Source organism: Lampris incognitus, chromosome 2 (assembly GCF_029633865.1).
Source record: "Lampris incognitus isolate fLamInc1 chromosome 2, fLamInc1.hap2, whole genome shotgun sequence".
NCBI classification, from domain to species: Eukaryota; Metazoa; Chordata; class Actinopteri; order Lampriformes; family Lampridae; genus Lampris; species Lampris incognitus.
The window spans coordinates 131709253-131733189 of NC_079212.1; the positions used below are offsets into that span (position 1 = coordinate 131709253).

The following is a 23937-nucleotide window of genomic DNA, read 5'->3' on the forward strand; positions in this document are numbered from 1 at the left end:
CTGAACCTAAATAGATGGCCATCACTTTATGCTAGGCCCCGCCTCCCCCGGCCCTCTACGGCAAAGGGGGATTTTCCCCCCAGCCCCCCGGACGACCAATCACAGCGCTCGGTGTGCGTTCCGCGTCGTGGTTGGTGACTCTACACAGCAGGCCGGCTCTGCTTGGTCATGTCCACTGCTCGTAACATGTGGAGCGGCTCCCCCTCCCCCCAAACAGGGGTGTGTCATGACGTCAGAGGTAACGAAGAGGTAAACAACTTTGACCGCGTGAGGTTTAAAGCTACATCTTTTTTTTTTTTTGAGAGAGAGAGAGCGAGCGAGAGAGAGCGAGCGAGAAGAGCGAGCGAGCGAGAGCACTTAAGTCGCAGCGTCACGGCACTTAAGTAGACGTGTGCTTGAACGGATACGACCGAACGCGTCGGTCGGCTGTTTTCCGTTGCACCGCGCTGCTCCTTTGTTGTTTTGCAAACACACGCTTTGAGCCTACATTCCGACTAGAATTTGGCTGACGTGTAGTACAGAATCACAGACGATCTACTGTTGTGTTTGACGTTTTCTGTTTTCACCCCCCGGTGACACTCGGCAAACTGTGCAGTGATGCGTGTATGTTTTGAGGGGTGTGTCTACTCTGCGGTACAATGGTAGGCTAGGCGGCGAAGCTGCTGCCAGGCGACGTTGCCATACATTTGCAATGCATGAGAGATGGACGACTACGGTAGAAATGGAGACGATTAGACCGTTCCACTGGACCATCAAACTAAACAAACACTCGTTTGTTCTTTGACTGTATAATTTTGATTGTTTCGCACCGCTTATCATTGGCATTTATTTGTCATTATTTTATTTGGTTGGGCGCACGCAATCGCTGTCGGAGTGACGGTTGTGTGAGCAGTGCCCTGCACTGGATTGGCTCTGGGGGAGGGGGGTGGGGTTGTTGGATGAAGGTCAGGGGTGTGTCTATAATGTAAACACCCTAGAGCCCGAGATATGGGGAGGGGAGGGGGTTGAAGCCGGATGGGGTCTATACATCCAAGGGGCCTATACATCCTCCTTCAGCTGAAACCCCCTCTTAGTTCCTGCTGGGAGTAAAGTATGCAACACCTTATAATGATATTGCTGCATTTATAAAGAGGTAACGAATCTATTTCGAGAGGATCGACAGGAAATAACTTGCTGCTTTGAACTCAAACAGTGTACATTTTCTCGTTTGGGAGCATGATAACAAAGCTGATCAGTATGCATCTTGTATACATGTGATATACTTTTATAAACGCGATCAACTTGGAATTAATTCCTAATGTTTCTCTGAACCTAGGAAACTTGGCAGTTTCTACTGGGCCAATCTGTCGCAGCCATGTTCTGTTTATCAAATGCATATCAGGTATTTTGCAGTCTCATCAGCCCTCCACTTATCCCCCACCATTGATCCAAAAGTCAGCATAATGCTATAGCCATGTACTCTGTTCTCCTTTCCCCTCCCATGTTAGTGTTGCCATGCCATTTATACTTTCAAAAATAGGGACATTTTCCCCTTTAGCAATCCCTTAACATTTGATTCCTCGTTAAAACACACACACACACACACACACACACACACACACACACACACACACACACACACACACACGCACACACACACTTTTTTGGCTAAACAAGGCCCTGTAGTTACAGTAATGCAGTTATAGTTACAGTAATGCAATTACATTCTATCACGGATGCACTAAGTATACTGTTTTACACAGCACAGCTACTTTTATATATCAAGTGGCGTATCATATCTGAACCTAACGATAAGTTCAGAGCCTTCCAGTGCCTTGGAAATATGTCAAGCTTATCAGTTGATTCATGTGTAGTAACTGGTAGTAAAGCGTGTGGGTGTTAAAATTTATGCTCAAGGAGAGTTGATCCTTGTCCTGTGGCTTGGGCGATCTCCAACCTGACACCAGTACTGGATCAAGCTGTTCTGTTAATGGGGATTTATTTGGCTCTGCAGCACCCATGTCAAACACGTATACTGACTGACCCAGCTATTTTCTGTCCTCAGATGCTCACTCAGTGGCAAGGTTCACTTGTTTGGCAACAAAAAAATTGTAAATTAAAATCCCTTTAATGGTTTAAAAAAACTACAGCAATTATTAATATTAGTTTATCACTGAAAACAAAATGATGGATTAAATAAAAATGTGAGTATCAATGGAATGCAGGCATAATTTCTCAGGAAAAAGGAGCAGAGTGTGGATAGATTGAACCTGAGCGGTGTTGTGCAGACATGAGCAGTGGTGCAAGGTTGTGCAAACACTGCTCGGGTAATAATAAATAGCATGGAAATAAATAGCAATAATAGCATGTTTATAGACATGAAGCAAGTCAGCAGAGTCCAAAATGAAGCAAAGGGTCATGTAAAGTGTACAAGAGAAAACTTGAAGGGTCTAAAGTAGCATGTCCTAAATGGCAAACATTCACATGGAAATATGTTACGAATCACATCAACTCAGCCATCAGCCAAGCTCAATAGTGTATTTAAATGCAAACGTTATTATCAAGCCATTCTCTTGGTCATATAAGAATGTAACTTTAATGAGATCCATTGCCAAAAAAGAGACATGTCTTATCTGGAAAAATTTAAATGTCATACAATTAACAGTTTTTAGCAAATGTTTAGAATAATAATTCTAAAAAAAATCTTGATAATAACAAAAGGTAAACTATATTTGCAAAGCACATTTCTTAACAAAGTACTAACCACAGAGAAACATCTTAAATGGTCGTCTTCCCAGTCGAAATTATGACAATCACCACAATTATAACCAGAATTAATGCAAAGTGACACAAATCAAAAAGCATTAACAGTATCAAGTAAGGTAAATATGCTGAATGGGCAAATAATCAACAAAACCACCACGAGATAAAATATTATTTATGAAAAGCAAGATTGTAAAACTAATTTTTCAGCTGAATCTTTGAAGAGTATAAAGTGCTTGGTTGCACAGTGTGGGGGACCCTGATCACAAAGACTCAATCACACTTAGCCCTTATCCCCAACTTCAGGCATTTAAAACCCTTCACATAGTAACAAAGGGACTACCTCTCTCCTCTTTTTGCTTTGCTCGACCATGTAGCATTTTGGAAAACGTCAACACGCTGAGCTGTGTCAGACCTTGACTTCTGCTTGAGGTGCATCACTCATTAACAGGTGTCATCTCAATGGTAAATGACTATTTTGACTGCTTGGTTTTACACAAACTGTTGTCCGTCCATCCATATTTTTACCCAGTCTGTCCCTCTCAGGGTCACTGATGATGGGAAGAAGAAACATCCACAAACCCCAACAGAACATATAAACTCAACACCGGTGGGCTAGGATTAAATTAAGGAATTGAGTTTTGCACTGAAACAGTGCTAATAACCATGCCACGCTGCCACCTCTGACTTTCACCTACTTGTTTTTTCTTCATCAAATGAACAAAGAAGGAACATTTCACAAAGTGAAAACTGACAAGCGTGTGTTAGATTTATGGTCAGCAAATTACTAAGTAACAAAATTAAACGTATCATTACGTGTTTTTCCACTCGTTGCAGAATAGCAGTGTAAGTGATGTGAGTAGCCTTTGGCCCTTGGCCCGTGAATGACATAGTGAAATTATGGCCCCAGAAACAATATTTCGTTGTGCAGCGTTTTCATAACCAAAGAAGAGGCCAGCGATCAGCTCTAAAAGTAGAAAAGACTTACACCTGAAAGTTTGTTTTTATTTGTTTTAGTTTACGAAACTAGACCGGGTCCGGCGGATTCTTTTGTCGTGTCTTTAAAGTTTTGCATTGCGGCGAATCCTCGACGTCTCTGGAATTCTTTTAACCTCTTCAAATATTTACTTAGGAGACCAAAGGCTATTTTCCCCTAATTCCTTAGAAGATAGACTATAAGGGAGGGAAGCTGTTCTTAACTCCAGACAGCTCGTAGACCACCTAATGCACAGAAATTGTGGGACTTCTCACAAAGAATGCCTAATAAACAATTACCACTACTTCTACCCTTACCAGCCTTCAGGTTTAATGATGCTGTTAGATGGTCTGTGCTCTTTGAACCAAAGGAACAGAGACATCTTCAAATCCATACCGCTGTTTAGTAGTTTCCTCAGGAGGCACTCCCTGGGAGCTGCACTGGAATAATACCTTTACACAACCATGTCTTATCTGTCCTCTTCAGGGAGAACAGAGGACCACATGGTCTCACACACACACACACACACACACACACAGGCACACACTTTTTTAAACATACCGCAACTTTTCTTCCCCTCACCCCTCCATTGTTTCAAAAGCCAAATTTTGTATACACTCACAATGTCAGGAAGAATTTAAACGGAAACCTCTCTCATTTACTTACATTATGACCATAATGCTTTGTTGGTCTTGTTATTTGATATTACTACTACAACAACAACAACTACTACTACTGCTATGTACTACTATTACTACGATGTACTACTACTACTACAACTACCACTACTACTACTACTACTACTACAAGGTTACAATGTTACAATGTCATTTAGCAGACGCTTTCATCCAAAGCATACATCTGGGAGTTAATACAACACAAGAAAGGATCTAGTCAGGCGAGCAAGGATCTAGTCTACTACTACTACTACAACTACCACTATGGACTAATTCTACTACTACTACTACTACTACTACTACTACTATGGACTAATTCTACTACTACTACTACTACTACTACTACCACTATCACTACTACTACTACCACTACGGACTAATTCTACTACTACTACTACTACTACTACTACTACTACTACTACCACTACAGACTAATTCTACTACTACTACTACTACTACTACTACTACTACTACTACTGCTGCTGCTGGTGCTACTGCTACTACTACTGCTACTACTACCACTATCACTACTACTACTGCTAGGTACTAATCCTACAACAACAACAACAACTACTACTACTACCACTATGGACTAATTCTACTACTACTACTACTACTACTACCACTGCTATTACTACCACTATCACTACTACTACTGCTACGTACTAATCCGACAACAACAACAACTACTACTACTACTACTGCCACTGTCAGTAACAATAATAATGATAATAATAGTAATAATAATAATAATAGCCCTGTGATGGACTGGCGGCCTGTCCAGGGTGTCTCCCCGCCTGCCGCCCAATGACTGCTGGGATAGGCTCCAGTATCCCGTGACCCCAATTGGGATAAGCGGCTTTGGATAATGGATGGATGGATAACAATAATAATAATAACAATCAATAATTGATCAAAGTAATTATAATGATAATAACCACCTGCGACCCCCCCCCAAAAAAAGATTAAAACGAAATGACACCAGTTAGAAGCTGCATTATGTAATCAAATGTACATCTTATATATAATTTAATTATATTCGGTTGTAAAAAAAAAAGGTAAGAAATCGGTCTAAATCAGTGGTTCCCATCTGAGGTCCAGGCCTTTCCTAAGGGGATGGGGATATGGCTTTGCCCGTTTTGAGGCCATTCTCACATACAAAAATAAGGGGGGGGGGGGTCAAAGGAAAAAAGTTGGGGAACCACTGGTCTAAATGCATTTGGACTGTCCTATGGCTATGGAGGAGGTAAGTTCCTCCAATACAGTGGATTGTTTTTCTCTTTTAACTCTAACACCCTCTATTGACCATATAATCAATTGCAACACAAGAAAGAGCAACTGTGCGATAGTGTGTTGCTGACACGTCAAGTCAAGCAATTAAGGCTTCTTGTTAATGTTTTTTTTTCTTCATGATAAATATGGTAAGACTAATGTGTAACAGATGCAGGGCCTTATTTGTGACTTTCACATGACTCTCCTTTCCTACCACTGAAGCATGGCCAGTGGTGTAGTGGAGGATATACGCAGGTATATGGATTATACCCACCTCTTTTTCCACCAGTTTACAGTATAATCACCCATCAGCCAAAAAGCTATTGAAATACATATAGGAGAGTAAGCCAGTTCCTCCTTAGTGATCCTCCCATTTAGGTTGCAGTGTGCCTACCTCCTCAGCGACCACCATTGAGCATGGCCATCATTTTTACATTCTTGCTTGCTTTTAAATTCTTGCTGCAGTTAAACTTTAACAGGATGACGTTTATGATTCCATCTACAGGCCCAAACAAGGGTTTATCTAGTTATTACCTTCAAAATCAAGTGATTCTTTGGCAAACCTTTCTCTTGAATATGTGTGGATATGTGAGGGCCGAGTTGAGAAAAAAACAACTTGTACCCAGTATCTAATATAGGGCTTACCCGAAAGCAAGGTGTGAAACAATATGTCAAATAAACTGCGGTCACGATAAGTAACCCATTTGGTAAACTACCACAAGTTTTGTGTCCTCCCCAGACAGTTTATGAAATTCAAGCATTTACCAGAGACTTCAATACAAACTAGATAGAGAGACAGAGAGAAGTGCGGCATCAGAAATAATTGAAATACTATTTGCTCAATTAAAAAAATCCTATTCATTTAATCAAATTAAGGTGTCATCATACCACATTTTAATATACAGTGCCATGAGAAAGTATTTGCCCCCTTCGATGTCCTCTATTTTTGCATATTTGTCATACTGAATTGTTTCAGATCTTCATAAAAAATGTAATACAAGATGAGGAAAACCTGAGTAAACACAAAATACAGTGCTTAAATGATAATTTCATTTATTGAAGGAAAAAATTTATCCAACACCCATACAGCCCTTATGAAAAAGTAATTGCCCCCCTGAACTTAATGACTGGTTGTGCCACCTTTAGGAGCAACACCTGCAACCAAACACTTCCTATAATTGGAGATCAGTCATTCACATTGTTGTTGAGGAATTTTGGCCCACTTCCCTTTGCAGAATTGCTGTAATTCAGTGACATTGAAGGGTTTTTGAGCATGAACTGCTCGTTTAAGGTCCTGCCACAGCATCTCGATGGGGTTCAGGTCAGGTCTTTGACTAGGCCACTCCAAAAACTTCATTTTGTTTCTTTTGAGCCATTCTGAGGTGGATTTACTTTTGTGTTTTGGATCATTATCCTGCTGCATAACCCAGTGACGCTTCAGCTTGAACTGCTCTCTACCAGAACGTTCTGCTAGAGAGCAGAAGTCAAGGTTCCTTCAATGATGACAAGTCTTCCAGGCCCTGAGGCAGCAAAGCATCCCCACACCATCACACTGCTACCACCATGTCTGACTGTTGGTGTGATGTTCTTATTGGCAAATGCTGTGTTTGCTGTATGCCAAACATAATGGGACTCATGTCTTCCAAAAAGTTCCACTTTCGACTTGCCTGTCCAGAGAACATTATCCCAAAAGGCTTTGGTGATCATCAATGTGGGTTTTTTTACAAATGTGAGACGAAGACTAATGTTTCTCCTAGTTAGCAATTATCATTTACAAACTGAATTTTGTGTTTACTCAGGTTCTCTCGGTCTCATATCACATTTTGTATGAAGATCTGAAACAACTGCCGTGACAGTTATCTAATTCCACTCTGACAATAAATGAGGAGCGAGACAAAAAGCTTCTCCGGTATTGTTAAACTTTGAACAGGCGCACAGTACAGTCTCTCTTATAGGGCTGTTGTCTGTTCTTCTCCTCCTTATCGCATGTCTTCCAGCTCACATTGCCCACCAAGGCCGTTTCTCAAATAACTTTGTTCAGACTTTGCTATACTCGGTGAGTTTCTCACACATTCCTTTGCTGTCGACTAACAGCTAACAATATGCTTTTATTAACAATATGCTTTTATTTGTTAACATGGAGAGGAGACTTTCTAACACTAACTTTGTTCTGTTACATATGAACTATATGCATCTAGCTAATTCTAAGCAATATAGACTACATTTAAACATGGCATAGCTCATACATGATAAAAGATTAAAAGTAAGCAAACATCATACATATCATTATATGGCAGACAATTTGCATTTACACCATTCATCCATCCATCCATCCATTATCTAATAAGCCACTCATCTGAATCCGGGTCGCGGGATGCTGGAGCCAATCCCAGCAGTCACTGGGTGGCAGGCGGGGAGACACCCTGGATAGGCTGCCAGTCCATCACAGGGCAGACACACTCACACCTAGGGACAATTTAGTACGGCTGATTCACCTGACCTACGTACAAGTCTTTGGACTGTGGGAGGGAACCGGAGTACCCGGAAGAAACCCACGCAGAGAACATGCAAATTCCACACAAAGGATGACCTGGGACGACCCCCAAGGTTGGACAACCCCGGGGTTCAAAGCCAGGACCTTCTTGCTGTGAGGCGACCGTGCTAACCACTGCTCCACCGTGCCGCCTTACACCGTTCAGTGTGACAAATATGCAAAAATAGAGGAAATCAGAAAGGGGGTGGGGGGGTAAATATTTTTTCACAGCACTGTGTCTTTCCTGTGTTTTGTATCCTTAAACCCTTCACATGCTTAATTGTGCAAGCATGATTGAGTCTCTTGAGAGAGTTGGAGTTCATGTTATCGATTATCAGTATTCTTAAATATGCTATATTTTAGACATTTAACTTACACACAAATTTGGTCAGCTCACCAACATTGCCTCCTTCCTAGCTCCTGGAAAATATATTATCATCTCATCCTCAGTTTTTCTTTCCACACTGTTCTGCATGGCTGGCCAGTCATGACATACCATACAGTAAATCCATATAATAACAACCGATTACATTTGTCTTGACACAGAGGCATACACTAAATCTCCGCACTAGTAAAAAAAAAGAAGTATATATTGTATGTTTGTATTACAGCCATGAAAAAATAGTTGAATATAAGATTCATTCCTGAAGAATTGACATTCTGTGAGTCTGGAATCCAGCAGCATCTTAAACTGGAATATCGCTGGGAAAGAATAAAAATGAAAGTGCACAACATCAAAACATATGACTGCTTGCTCACAAACAGCAGGGGGACTGTAAATATAACATAAAGCTGTCATTATTTATGACAAGTGTTTTGATGATGTCCCCACGTGTAGCTTAATAAGTAATGTTTCAAAACTATAAATACTTGCATGCTTACTCTTGTGTTGAACCACTGTCAACCAGTGTCCTGAGTCAGGTTTAGGGTTACACTCCACAGAGGTCTTTTGGTGTGGATCGTATAAGGACAGCACACGCCATACGCGTTGTCGTCATAGGGCATTATTTTTGTGGACCATCTGAAAAACTTACTATGAAAATGCTATTCATCTAATCAAACAAATCAAAACCAATCAATCATTGCAAACTTGTGTTATTTGTCTTTGTTCAGCCATATAGTGTAGACTATGAAGGTATCAGTCTGAATAATGCCAATCTTTATGTTTTTAAGATCTGGATTTGTAATACATCATACATGTCAGTAAGTGTGCCCCCCCCTTTTGGATCTTGTTATTGAGATGACTAATGAGACGAAGCTAGGGCACTTTGAAGAAAACAGGCAGCGGAAACAGTGTTATGATTTGCAATATTCATTAAAATGAAACGTTTTTATGAAGCCTGCCACTCGGGTTTAAGTTTGCTTTTTTATGCAAGTTTGTTTACAAGTCAAAATGCTAATTTTTTCAGAACTCTACAAAAAACTTGATCTTTCAAGATAAAAAAAAATCAACTAAAGCACGTACTCCAGTTTTCCCCTCTTCTTGCTAAACCACAGACAATGATATGGGCAGAGAGGTTAATAATGAACAGGTACTCCTCGTTTTCCAGAGGAGCCACCCCTGGACCTCTTACCTTCAAAACAAGGCTCCTACCACCCCTTCCACAGTAAACATTTTATGAATAACTCACCAAAACTCCTCATCTTTCTTTCAGTTAACATTTGTCAGTGGTGTTCTCAAAATCTACAATTTTGGAGGTTTTAGAACGGACCTTGTTTCTAATGATTAATATGCGCTACTGATTAATATGGCGTAATGAGGACCCAAAACAGGCTACAGAAGAAGAGTTGATAAACACAATATGGAGAGTCTCTCTATACCCTTTTCAGACAATCTAGCATAAAAATCAGTTACAAACATTTAATCTAATTCATTTTTCTACTAAACGGGAGACACGTGAGCGGTCCATTTCCTGCTCTTGTTAGTCTGATGATAAGTCTCTGATGGAAATTTCAGTGGACTTAACTCTCTTTTTTTCTATTTCTGTTCTGATCTGTTCCCCATAGCTCTGCTGATTTTTATTGATCGATATAAGTTTACAGCTCAAAGACAATTTTAGATCAACTCAATATGGGTTGAGCCATGGACTTGTTCAGCAGGTTGATGAGCTGGTGTCGTGTTGGGTTTTAAAGAAAACCTGCTTACATATGGCTCTCCACGGCACAAGATTAAGTGTCACTGTCTATGCAATGTTATTATGGCTACTTAAATCATAAACGAATATGCTAACAAATCAAAATAATTCAGTAAACAAATTATGAAAAGAATTGGGATTAAATCTGTTTGACTACATATTGCAGTATTATTACTTATAATATCACTTGATATAATGATATTACTATAATTACCTATGACTTGCATGCTTTTGCACTCAGTTCCTGTTGAAAGGCCACTTGATATTGTACTTTGTCTGAGTGATGTACATTTCATTTGTGGTAATGTTATTGTTCTTAACCGATTTATGTAATATCTTATATCAAGAACACTTCACGTAACTACAAAATCGTTGCTGTGTGAATGGAAAACATTATATTCCAATTTTAACATCTCCAAATAAACAATTATAGAAAGCCTTGACGCACCTTATTTTGAAAAGTTCTATTTTGCGAGTCAAGCAGCTACGACGAGAAGCAGACACCGGAAGTGGGCCGTAATGACGTACACAGTTGCCTTTTCGTCATGTGCTTCCTATTTAACAAGCTAAGGTCGCAACGTGCTAGCCGTGCCGTAATTTCCCCTTCTTTGGTGGTCCGACCAGTGATTAAACGATGCTTATGTCCGTTTATTTCCCATCATGAAGTACTTTTCCCGCAAGGAAGGCGTCGCCGCACATTTGCCAAAGCAAGACGTACTGTAGGTTAGGCTGCTAACGCTAACGCTGCTCGGCGCAACGCTGGCTAGCGGCTGAAGTATTTTGCTAGGGGGCCATCTACGAGATTAATTCACATACTCGTCCCAAATGCGAGACGTTATGAGCATCGAATATTTCGGGGCTTCGTGTAAAGATGAGAATAAAAGTAAATACAGCGAAATTATGCAGATTCAAGGATAACGTCCCTATGCTTCGTTATTGCATACTATATATACTTGCTTTCCTGACACTGTAGCCGTGGACGGTCCCATGGTGTAATGGTTAGCACTCTGGACTTTGAATCCAGCGATCCGAGTTCAAATCTCGGTGGGACCTCATCCTTTTAAACGTGATCACATATAGTTTGTGTGTTTATTCATAGTGAAGGTCATGGTCAATTTGAGGTACCTGCGAGATGTAAGCGTGTTGGTGGATTCGCACTAACCAAGACTGAGGCGAATAATGTGTCACTTGTAATAACTAATATAACAAATTTCAACAACAGTAGGCTTTGACGATCTCACAGTGACACGCACGTGTTTCGTTTACTTTTTATTTGTTTCTCCTTTTCAGTGTCATAGAAATATTATACAGTTATTCTTATCCACTTCAGTTGCATAAAATATATTATTTCTTTTTTTTATAAAGCACAACTCTGAAAAATAACCGCATTAAAGCCAAATTAGCTCATATAAAACAGAGATACCAAAAAAAAAACAGAAACATGATAGTAAAAAGTCAACACTTCATAGATCCCTTTATACAATAATTTAGAATAAAAATCCAACCTAAAACGCAATTCTTGCAAGTTATGCTAATAATCTTGGATAGCTAAATCCAGACTTGCTTGCAAAACACACTTTGCAAATCTAGACTTGTTTGCAAAAAAAGTTTCCTTTAATAAAACAGGTCAATAATCTGTGATATAGCAAGACATTTTCTGGATTAACAATGAAATTCCATCAGGAACGGAAACTTAACATTGTGGATACAAAACATGATTTAGGGTGATTTGCCAGGATACTGTTAGACTTGTGTGCCACCGATGTACGATTATTATCTATTTTTCAGGCAAAAACATCACAAAAGATTACAAAGTTCCAATAAATTGTGCATTGAGCAGCTCTCATGGACTACGCGCAGTTTCTTTCTGCTTATTTCTAGCTTTGGGAGACAGTTTTTCATCCTCTCATTATTGGTTAAACTGTCTGTGATCCCTGAAATGTGTAATTTATTTTAGGGTCGAATTTCCCTTTGACAAATGAGCTAAATCAAACAATATTTTGTTTGTACAGTCTGAAAATATTTTCTATGCATCATAGATTATAGATTTTTGCTTTTCGTTGACTGTGTAGGGCCTAGCGTGTACAGTACGATGCACCAAGGTTACATCTCCTTTGCCTGTTTTTGTGTTTAAATATAAATGACTTGAATAAACACACATTAAAATACCATACGTGTCAGTGAACCATTAGTGTATGAACGTAAACATGAAATAGCTCTTCTCAAGAAGGACTGTAAACGGACACGGCATGTATCCAAAGATACTCAGTCGTTAAAACATCACATACGATAACTTGCTGTGCTCCATGTAATGACTTACTTACACCGTCTCTTTGGTACTGACTCCATCAGGGCTGATGGTGCAACAACGTCATCTTCCATGTGAACATTTTGCCTCTACATTCTAGTACACTGATAATGTCCTGCTTAGCCATTTCATGAACTTAACATTTTGTAATATTGTACTGTGGGGGGGAAAAAATCCAGTAACAGTCTGTGCCAAGTGCATCCATAAGGTGCAGGTGTCTAAGGCATGCCGTACCCATATTATTATTATTGTTATCATTATTTTAGTAAACATGATAATAAGAGGTTAACAAATAAAATGAATGAGTATATGGATGACACAAAATGGAGAGACAAATGCTGCTAAAATCTCATTTGGCAATGGTTCTTAAAATCTCATCACTCTTTGGGGGTCTATTAACCCATTCCCTGGAAACTGCTTTCACCATTTTGTGAAATACAGCAACGACTTTGTGTCCCACCAAGCAGCAACTTGTCAGAATCTCTCCCCTGTCTGCACTGAATCCTGACATTAAAGCATGGATTCTATCACAAACGTGTAGTTGCCACGCCGTCTTCTTCCTCATACAACTTATGCACATAAACACTTTCTTTTTAGTCCCATGTATATCTTTCCCCTGTTCACGGCAATCCCAGGCCTCAAAACCCTCCCGGGTCTTCATCGTCGCAGCTGCGGCCCCAGCATGACTTTGTTGATAAAGTTGACAATGGCTACAGCTGGCTGCTCGGGGTCCATCTCTGCAAACAGGTGACACACGTTTTCTGTCACACTTCCTGTCCGCCTTGCCACGAAGCCAAACATCCTACGGGGCAAAGGTATACGAGAGGTTAAAGGGGAGGAACCCACATAATACGTACGAGAACAAATGCTTAAAAAAAGACTTTGGCACACACCCCCCTTCTCTCTCTCCCCCCCCCCACTCACAGATCAGTTGCCATGCATAGACAGCACACACTTAACACACTTAGTGATAGTGAACATCACTCAGACAGAAGCACTTACTTGCTCGACGTGCAATCAGAATTAGTCCACCTGAAGCACGGACACACAAACAGAGACTTAAGCTTAGAAAAACAGGGATAGAAGCTTTTTTGGCACGGCAAACACTACTCACCCATTCATCATTCATTCATCACATCACACAGAAGGAAGCACAGAAACACAAAGAAACATTACATGGTGAAATATTGACGTATTGCGCCCATTTGTTCAGCAACATAGCACAGCATACAAATATCTTCAAAATGGACAAAAATATAGCCGGCGTTAATATATATTTAGCCACAAGAGCCCACCATGTTGGTGTTCATGTTCATTCCACATACATTTGAGCGTTTGATTTTTTTAACACAGTAACTGACCTCTGGTCGTCAGGGTCAACGCTGCTGAACGTCACACTGCTGATGGGATAGTGCCTCCGGAAGAAAAGTCTGGGTAGACACGAACAATATAATTGTCTTTAGTATAATGCCTTTCATGCAAGTTTCACTATCAGAAAAAAAAATGTTTGCATTAAAATCGTGCACATATTATCAGATACAGAGCCAACAGAAATGGTTTAACCACCACCTATTCAATACTCATTGCTTTAGCAGTCATCGAATGGCCGGATGTTCTCTGCGGTGCCTCAAACCACGTGCACAAGGCATATTTAATCAATTCGACTGCTTCGCTGTAACAGGTCCATCGTGTTAAGAGGTCTCATCAGTTTTTCGAGCAAGCAGAATTGTTCCCCCCCACCAGCTGCTGTGATCTACCTTCTCTTGCTGTCGGTCAAAGTGATGCCCTGGGTGGACACTTTGAAGTGGACAACAGTTGCTGTGGGACGCGGCCTCAGGGCCAGGGTAGATCTTGTCGCCTTTGAAATGGCCTGGGGCCCCGTCAGCGACTCGGTTTCCACAGAGTTCAGGTAGAGTACGTTGCAGGCTGGATCAAACATAGGATGATGAAGAATCACGGATCTACATCAGCATTACGCATGTTAAAATAAAAAAAGTTGTTTATTGAGCGGTCTCTACTGGTCAGAAGTAATAATTACAATTGTATTTAACAGATTTAACCTGAAATCAGGGATTTTTTTTCCATTAATGAATAACTATGTCATCCATCTGGACTGTGGAGTCAGAATACATAATAGTAGCCGACATCTTTACCATGGTCGGAGACACTTCCCATATACTGGTGTTGACATTTTTCACAGGGTGTGCCGTGGGAAACACACTCCCACTAAAGCAGGGAGAGGGATTCAAACATGATGGCAACACACCCGTTGCACAGGTAATCAACAAATCCTACAATCAGTAACAGCAGAACAGTGTTGCCATACAGTTTGATGTAGCTTGTAATTCATTTGATTGCCCGTGTTAGCTCTGGTCCGAGCAGGCCATTTCTACAAGGATGGGAACTGTTCGCTGCTGAGCTGACGGCACACAAAGGACAATGGCTGCTACACCTCGTTTTCACTTTCAGAGGGAGGGATAAATCCGGGAGATCATGGATTTCAGCTTTAACGTCCAAGTCTTAGGAACAATCCACGGATGAATCCAGGTATGACTTTAAACAGAAGCAAAATCTGATCAGGAGAAGAAAGAAAGGGAAAGAAAAGCCGATGGTTACCTGCTCCTTGTTTGAGGAGGTCTGCTGCCGTGCTGGTGTTGGTGGCACTCTGCATCTCCTGAAGCTCCCCAACTAAATCTGAACATCGTGGTGTACAGTTTTATATGTATATCTTAACTATATTGAGCCATATTTTATCGCGATCTACGTATATATCCACAGAACACACATGAGGTTTGTCTGCGAACAGAAGTAAACACACAGGCACCCAGACAAAAACATGAACATTATACAAATAATGCTGTCAATACAATGCCATTTGTTGAAATACACGACTTCCTAAGTATTATCATTCCATTTCACTGCAATATACAAGGCAATTTCAAATTATATAGGTGTCCCATCCTGGAAAAACTAGCAAACATGGGTATTACCTTTTTCTGGTATGCGTAAAGCACATGGTAGTGATATGGGAGTGATTGAATGCTGGTACACCAGAGCAGATAAACTTCCTGAAAGATGTAGAGGAGGAGACAAAAAGAAGCTAAAATAACATTCATCAGTCATTGACACGTGCAATTTTGTTCTTACACACCCATGGACTTTTTTTTTTTAGCCCTGAGGTTTGTCTCGGAGACCAACGTAGAACCTGGGTAACCCCTGAATTTAGACACCAGTTGGTTAACACTGATGTCTTTGCAAGACTGGGTGATTGCTCGTTGCAAGAGGTAGACAATAGATGTTAGGGGGAAGGAATTACACATAACCATCATGCTTTGTTACTGACTGTCAGACCAGCATGAGAGCTAAAAAAAATTCCAAGAACAAATTTGTATGTACGCACAATTGATGAATACGGCCCAATATGCGTAAGCACGAAAGAAGAAAGTAAGTCAGGGCAGAAGTGAATTGAAGAAATATCTTTTGGGTCGGTTATCAGGTGAAAAATGTCGAGTATTATGAATCGCAGAAGTTATGCGGTGGCTGTCCACAACTGACCGAAGTAGGACTCATTCTGGCAGCCCTTGATCTTCACTCCCCGCGGTCCCGTCTCGATGAGGAAGTGTCTCACCAGCTGTTCCAGATGATCTCCTGGGGAAAGAGGAGAGGGCGAGTGAGAGGGGGGGGGAGATGGAGGAGCGGGAACTCTCACTGCTGCTTCCTGAAGCTTCTTTCATAGGAGAGCAGATTACAAAAAGAATAAAGACTGATTGATGGAATCTCATTAGATCTGTAACATCACGGCTTGCTTTGATTAAGAATTAAGCCTCTCACTTCAGATTTTTTATTTTTTTTTATTTCATTCAAGTATTGAATCCTTCAAAAGTACAACAGAAACCAAAAAGAAAAAAAAACTCCATTCCTCATAATTTCTTCAGGAGTAAATAAGTTGACTTGACAAATAATGTGGTGAACAGTACGGTCATTTGTGCACAAGTAAGAACGATAGTATAATGACACTAATGTTATAGTACATTCATCCTGAGTAGCCTCAATACCTTTGGTGCCACTGACGTTGGCATTAGGAGGAGCGATTGCCACCTTGAGGGCCAGGCCATAGGCCCCCTGGAAGGAGTTGCTGTCTCTGATGAGGAAAGCCCCGGGCTCTTTGTCCTTCAACACAGCTATCGCTACAGCGGGACAGACACGAAACAGATTATGGACAGAAAAAGACTAGCAACAGGGATAATACTTGGGATAAAGGACAATAGCCTTCCTTCCTTCTCTCTAGAAGTATTATCTGATGTGGTGTTGTACAACATCCAGGCAAGAACAAAATCTAGCACGCCACGATTCTTCTTTTTCTTCATCCGCTGCGAAGTTGAACGGCTTATTACAAAGAAGTATGTTGATAAAGACACGTACGTTCAATATTTACCCCTGGTTTAAACCCTCACCTTGGTCTCTTGTGATACCCGGTTTGTACCAGTACTTGGAGCTGTCCTGGACAAACTTAGCATTGACTCTGGTGTCAGTCTCCTCTCTACAGCTCGACCCTCGTGGGACCATCTGGGGTAGCTCGCCCACAGAGGGCGAGAACGTTACGTGGTGCGGGCTAGTGCATGCTGAGGAGGCCCTCAGAAGAGAGTTATGTCCGTTGAGGGGCCCGGCTCCGGGCGAAAGGCGTTTTTTCTCAGGGAGAGGCGGCTGAATGGCGGGTATGGTAACTGCGGTGTATCCAGTGTATGGGACATGAGGCACGTTTAATAACGGGTAGTAATAGGACGCCATGGGGAAAGTTGGCGTGTGGTACCCATCGGGCACAGGGGACGGTGGCTTAGTGTCCGCCGTGCCGTCTCTGTCGGGGGTCAGCCGCTGACCCGCTGGGTCTGTGGTCAATAAGGAGGGCTGAGGAGAGGGTGGTTTGTCCGAGGAGCCAATGGGCGAAGGTGAGGACATGGGTACAGAGCTGTTACTGGAGGAGGGGTTTAGACATACACCCATGTTACTGTTACTGTCTGACTGGGTATCACCAGGAAGGGCGGAGCCATTGAGTTGCATTTGAACAGGGGTGACTGGTTGGGCGGAGGGAGGGATAATGTCGGTGGTCTCAGTTACAGCTTGGTTAGATGTGACTGTGACTTTTGCTTCATCATTGTTGGATGTGGAGCTGACACTCTGGGAGAGACCACTTGCTGCCAAAGTTGGGTCTTTGGATATATTTAAACCTTGGGCTTGTGTTGTCGTTTTTGTTGGTGTTTGTGTGATGGTACTGTTGCCGATTGTGTTGGGGTCGAGAGGTGCAGGGACTGGGGTATCTCGACTTGACTCGTGGGAGCTCTGGGGAGCACTCTCCACAATCTTCTCTGTTACGCTGGGGGGAGAAACAAAGCATGAGAAAATAGCACTAAAAACGGTGGACTTGTCTACCAATGTTAAAGCTTGAGCGTTTTATCCCTCTGGGAGTGTTTTGTTTTGTGTTAAGAGACACTGCTTTGATGGGCACTTACCTGTCTTCCATGTGTGTGGGGCTGTTGCTGGTAATAAGTGTGTAGTCATGATCTGAATCTGGAGCAGGGGTGCCTGACTGTTCACTAGAATCAGATTTTTCCGTTGAATCCTGCGATATGTGGTCCTCTGCACCATCTTTTTGTTCTTTGGGAGGTTTGAAAGGGGGAAAAAAAGAGGGGAGGGGAATTGAAACAATGACAGTAATGGAAGAACTATTATACCATCAATACAAACCCTGCTGTTCCTAATGTCTTTATGCATGCTCAATAACCCAGGGAAGAAAATCACAGAAAGTTGAATCAGTTCATCCGGACACATGTATTACAATACCGTGATTGTAAACATTCCCCAGTCCTCCGTGAATAGTACACATGATCCATTGTAACGCTTGTTAATAGTCACGGCAATTTGCATATGAAACCGATCGTTGGGTTTGGTTATGCCACTGTATTGTTTATAATACATTATAATGTATTGTGTCCTGGGCAAGACGTTAAACTGCAACCATCGGGTCGTCGGCGACTAAACCGGCACCCCCACTTCAACCTGTGGGTTGTTGTGGGGAGGGTGTGTGGACACCCAGCAGGACTAAAAACAAAACCCGTCAAAGGGCGGATCAGTTCCTCTGTGAACCAACGGCCATCCATACCTGGAGAGGAGACAGGGACCACGAGATACTCCCCCTACTGACACACAATGATGACTCAACCTGTTGAGGCATCAGCTGTGCTCCTACCACCTCCATAGGTTACAGAACTGATGATGATGATGATGATGATGATTGTTTATAAGGGGGGTGGGGATCCCTGCAGTCAGTTTAGACTGAAAAGGTCACTTAGATGAGTGATGAAACGTTTCTCTCTCAATAAACATTGTGTCCGGATGAACAGCAGGTCACCTTTCTGTGATCCGCTGTTCTTAGATTCAAGATTCAAGATTCAATAAGGCCATATCAGCTTTACAGTTGATTTGGAATTTGTTTCGGTGTGCTCAAAGAAAACAACAGTAAACATATAACTACACAATACAGACAAGGAGTGTCCACAAAAACATACTGTTACAATTATAATTCAGTTAATGAAATCATATGTCCCATGCCCTTAAAGTGACAAATTAAAGTGCATGTGTTTAAGGAGACTATACTTGAACCGTCAGTGTATTTAGGATGAAGATTGCTGCAGGGTAAGTGCTGCTGTGGAAGCGAGATGTTCTGGTCTTGATAATGTGGATTCTTTTACCCGAAGGGAGATGACTGAATAGGGGGTTGGCCGGGTATGAGAAGTCCTTCAAAATTTTAAAACCTTTCCACTGGATGTGAATATGGTATAATTCAGAAATGGTAGGGAGTTCGCAGCCAATTATTACTGAAGCACAACTCTGTCCAACAGTTTTTTCTTGTGGGCAGGAGAATTGCCATGCCGTACGGTTATTAGGAAAGTTAGCGCACTTTCTATTGCAGCTCTGCAGAGCTGTAACATTGCAACCCTTTGACACTCCAAATTTCCTAAGCTGCCTTAGACAGAATAGTCTTTGGTGAGCTTTCTTCTGGATGGTGGTGAAGTTGTCTTTGCATTTCGGGGAGGAGGAGATTGTAGTCCCAAGGAATTTGAAATGAACCACTGTCCCTACCCCCTGGTTTTTAATGGCCAGCGGTAGTAGCTATCCCTGATTTTTACGGAGGTCGACCACAAGTTCTTTGGTTTTGTTGATGTTCAGTTCCAGATTGCTATTGCTACACCAGTAGACAAGAGAGGAGACCTCCTTTCTATAAGCTGTCCCATCAGTATAGGAAATCAGTCCTGTAAAGGGATAGTTTGGATTTTTTGACATAAGGGGTTAATGAATTACTTAGTAGTGATATCATTTGGAAATCACCACAGTCAGCAAGTCTTGTGGTCAGAGATCTGGCTGCTAATCCCAGTGAGCGGGTACAAAAATGAACAGCAGCAAATGGGGACCGCTAATAAAAACAGTTTAAGCCATAATAACACATGCAACAAAAAAAACAAAACAAAACAAAAATTGTTAACCGTCTGCAAAACCTTCACTTTTATCCAGTACCCCATTCTCCTCCCAGACAACTCTGTATTTTGAAACTACTTTTTGCTGTTGAAGAATACTGGTGCATTGTTACACAACAGAGGCTGTTCTCATATAATGCCTGTGATCATACCACCTTAAAACAATAAATTTGAACTATCCCTTTGAGATCAAGTGCTTCTCTTCTATTTTATCAAAATTCACACTATTTCCAGGGCCAAGGCAAGCCTCTCCATATTGGTTTCGTTTACCTGTGAGATGCCCACTCTGGTTACTGGTTTCAAAAGGGGTCCCAGCCAGTCCACCTCTTGCAGGAGAGGCTCCTGGGTTGGGGCTCGTCGGAGGCAGAGGAGATGCCGACCCAGACTGGTATCCGGAGGCATATCCCCGGCTCTCGTGGCTCTCGGCTGGGGAAGACTGATAGGGGGAGCAGGAGCAGGACTGGCGGGGTGGTGGAGGGGTGTGGTATCCACTGCTGGCTCTGTCTCGCATGTCCACGAGAGAAAGGGGGTTTGGGTAACCCTGATGCGGACCGAAGATTATTCCGGGTTGCTCCAGGGTCCGACTCTGCTCCAAGGGGGAGTGGTAGAGACGGTAAGTTGGCATGGCTGACTTGTGCTGCCAACGTTCTTCCTCTCGCTCCATCTCCCAGGGACTTTCTGGCCCCCACAGCGGAGGCCCATCTCTAGTCTGCCGTGCCACAACCTCTTGGGTCCATTGTGGGCTCCCCGATTCATCTGCATGCAGCGGGTGGACTAGTCTGACTGAAGCTGACTGGTGTTCTCGCCTGCTGGTGCACTCGCGACAGAGGCAACCAGATGAGGCTGGTTGATGAGGGCTGAAGAACAGTTCCCGGTATGGACTGGAGGGCAGTGACTGATGGGAGAGGTGAGAGGAGGGGACATGGCTGGGATAATGGAGGAGATGACACTCATCCCCAATGCACACTCTGTTTGAGGGTGGGAGGGTGTGGCTGTGTGGGTGGGTGTGCTCGGGGGTGGAAAAAGGGTAGCAAGGCCTGTGGAGACAGGGCAAGGGAGGGGTCGGGTGTTCCCATGGCAGCTCTGGTAACGGGTGGGCACTATGGCGATAGCAGAGTTCCATGTGAGTTGAGAGAGGAGGAGGGCTCATGGGTTTGGATGGCAAGGCCGGTAAAGTCCGACTTTTGGGATTGTTTTTAGTGCTGTTGCAACGACTGAGGCAACCGTTAGAAAGACACGGATCTCTCTCCCTCTCCCTTTCTCTCACCCACCCCACCTCCCCACACCTCACACTCGATCGACCTAAATGTGAACACTCCCGCCTCAAACCACTTGGGCTTGACAGTTCCCCGTCATCTAAAATTGCCGTCTCCCTCTCCCTCTCTTTCCCACTCGTTTTATCTCTCGTCCTCTCCCTTGCATCTCCTCTCTTCAACAGACAGTCAGTCTCTTGTTTTGCGGGGCAGACTGGGGAGGGAGAGGGCTCCTCAGCTCGATCTGAGGGGGTCGAGGAGTGGCCTGAGTGGGGGCTGAAGGAGAGAGGCTGAGTTTGAGGCAGAGGCCGGCTGGGAGCTTGAGGTTTCACCGTAGGGCTGCCTGGGAGGCGTCCATTGGGCGAGGCCCCAGAGCTTGGCCCACGTCTCTTTCTCACCTGGGCATACAGACTCCCATCCAAGGGGCCCCTTGTATGAGAGATATCTGGAAGAAACAGTAGATTGAGAGGTTTGGTGCGTAAAAAATATATACGAGTGTCCTATCTTCAGATAAAGAATAGGCAACGGCAGGTCGTAGAACCAATGTGTATGTGTGTGTAGGGGGGGCGGTGTTTGTGAGTTTGCGTGTAGCTGTTTGTTTCATACTTTGTGTATCATAGTGTGTATCATACTTTCCATACTGTCCTGGTAGTGCAAGTTGAAGTTCTCATAGGAGTCCCATCTCATCACAGGGTCGGAAGTCCTGTAGTCAACTTTGATGGAGGGATCATTCTTCCGGTAGTCTCGGCCTTGGCCAGCACACAATTCCGATGTTAAGCAGAGCGACGTTGACGGTACATCAAAAGACATTACCGCACATAATGTGTCAGGACGAAGAAAGGTGAAGATACGTACCTTTCGTTTTCTCCGGGCCGCTTGAAAAGATACACTCGACTGTGGCGTCGGGGGGGAACCTGTCATCTGGAGACAGGCAGAGACGAAAATATTCACTCGGATTAAGACCAGAGAAACATACAGGAAATGCATCGCGGAATGATCTAATCCATGAAGGTATAAAAGCATGCACTGCTGCGGTAGATTATTTTAACACATTTCATCGTAGCAAATAATCATATATTTTTAGGTTGCAACAGGGGGAATTTTCTCTGCGGAGGGGGAGGACGACTAACGTAGTACGGCACACGTAACATATAATGGACATACATGAATTAGATACATGTAAGTAGCACATCTCGAAGAAATCTGTCGTCTGCAAACATAAACAGTAAATAATTAAGATGTTTTTCCATATGTAGCTTGGGCGTAGCACATCTTCTCTTTCGGTGCTTTATGCTTTTACGCTACAGCGGCTGTACTGTTGACGCTCATGCAGGAAGAAGTGTGTGGCTCTTAAAGTCCAGATAAACCGCCATGAGACGGCGGCTTACTGAGGCGTTTGCGGCTTGCGTTTCATTTCATCTTATATTGTCATTTATTATTAATTTCAAAAATACATTTTCTTAACAAAATAGCGTGAAAGAAGAGGACCTCCAATTAAATTATGTAGGAATATAAACAACGTCAAACACCAGAATGTAACTGTGGCATGGCACTGTTTTCTTTTGCCTGTCTTCGCTAGAACAAATCAGGATGAAAAATGATACGGTGCCTTATTTGTTTATACAGCCGTGACTTCTACATTCGGTTTTACTGTTGAGATCGAAAAATATCGTCCAAACAATCGCTCTAACAGTTACGGCTGCGACATTTATCTGCTTATGTCGCCTTAATCTCCATTAATTAAGTAAATACAAAGAGCTTCCCTTTCCACTTATCCTCTTGCAACTGACTCGGCTTGAGGTCAGACAAACGGAAACTATTTTCACAGTCCCAGAATACCAAGTCAGTCAAAAACGACCATGAAAAAACTACAAGTCTGCATCAGCAACTGCCCCCGTTACATAATGAGGATATGGTGGCCCAATAAAATAACAAACGTCGACTTGTGGAAACTGACCAGTCAGGAACAAATCAGCAACCAAATCAAAAGAAGGATATGGAAATGGATCGGACATACACTCGGGAAAAGACCGACCAACGTAACAAGACGGGCTCCAGACTACAATCCACAAGGAAGGAGGAAGAACAAAAACCAACTGGAGGCAGTCCTCGCTTGAAGAGCTAAATAAGACGGGGACCTCCTGGCAAGAAGCAAAGGCCACTGTGCAGAAGAGAGTGAGGAGGAGATCCATGGTGGACGCCCTATACTCCCACGTGGGCCAAGAGGATTAAGTCAGGTAAGTCAAAACACCAAGTCATCAGCATTTACTGCTCAACGCATGTCCAGATAAAGTAGTGGACCTGGTTCCCTCTGTGTCTCTACCTGTGCAGGCCACGTCCAGTTCAGTTTTGCCAAACCACAGTTGAGCTCCATGAACAGTGCAGGTGTGAAACTGGACTCTGAACACCACCTCCCTCTCTGCAGCTTTGGACCGCCTGTGGTAGCACTTTACCTTGAGACACAGAGAGAGAGAGAGAGAGAGAGAGAGAGAGAGACGGGTAGTAAGGGGAC

At 42.7% G+C, this 23937-nt stretch overlaps 1 protein-coding gene and 1 non-coding gene across 2 annotated transcripts in view; one reads left to right on the plus strand and one right to left on the minus strand.

Moving 5' to 3' along the window:
* The first annotated feature begins 11316 nt into the window (after positions 1-11316).
* On the plus strand, positions 11317-11388 carry trnaq-uug (transfer RNA glutamine (anticodon UUG)). Its single transcript has one exon. It is a non-coding gene; the product is annotated as a tRNA-Gln (tRNA).
* A 183-nt stretch (positions 11389-11571) lies between these two features.
* Positions 11572-23937, minus strand: part of LOC130106652 (tensin-2-like) — a 54686-nt gene continuing 42320 nt past the window's right edge. The window contains exons 12-26 of the mRNA XM_056272839.1: positions 23749-23878; positions 22281-22346; positions 22058-22174; positions 20443-21870; positions 19599-19601; positions 18151-18295; positions 17098-18014; positions 16699-16830; positions 16199-16291; positions 15634-15711; positions 15260-15337; positions 14401-14569; positions 14005-14073; positions 13646-13675; positions 11572-13445 (exon numbers count right to left, since the gene is read on the minus strand). Coding sequence (XP_056128814.1) covers positions 13301-13445; positions 13646-13675; positions 14005-14073; positions 14401-14569; positions 15260-15337; positions 15634-15711; positions 16199-16291; positions 16699-16830; positions 17098-18014; positions 18151-18295; positions 19599-19601; positions 20443-21870; positions 22058-22174; positions 22281-22346; positions 23749-23878 — 3600 coding nt within the window. The 3' untranslated portion in view covers positions 11572-13300. The remainder of the gene's footprint in view (positions 13446-13645; positions 13676-14004; positions 14074-14400; positions 14570-15259; positions 15338-15633; positions 15712-16198; positions 16292-16698; positions 16831-17097; positions 18015-18150; positions 18296-19598; positions 19602-20442; positions 21871-22057; positions 22175-22280; positions 22347-23748; positions 23879-23937) is intronic.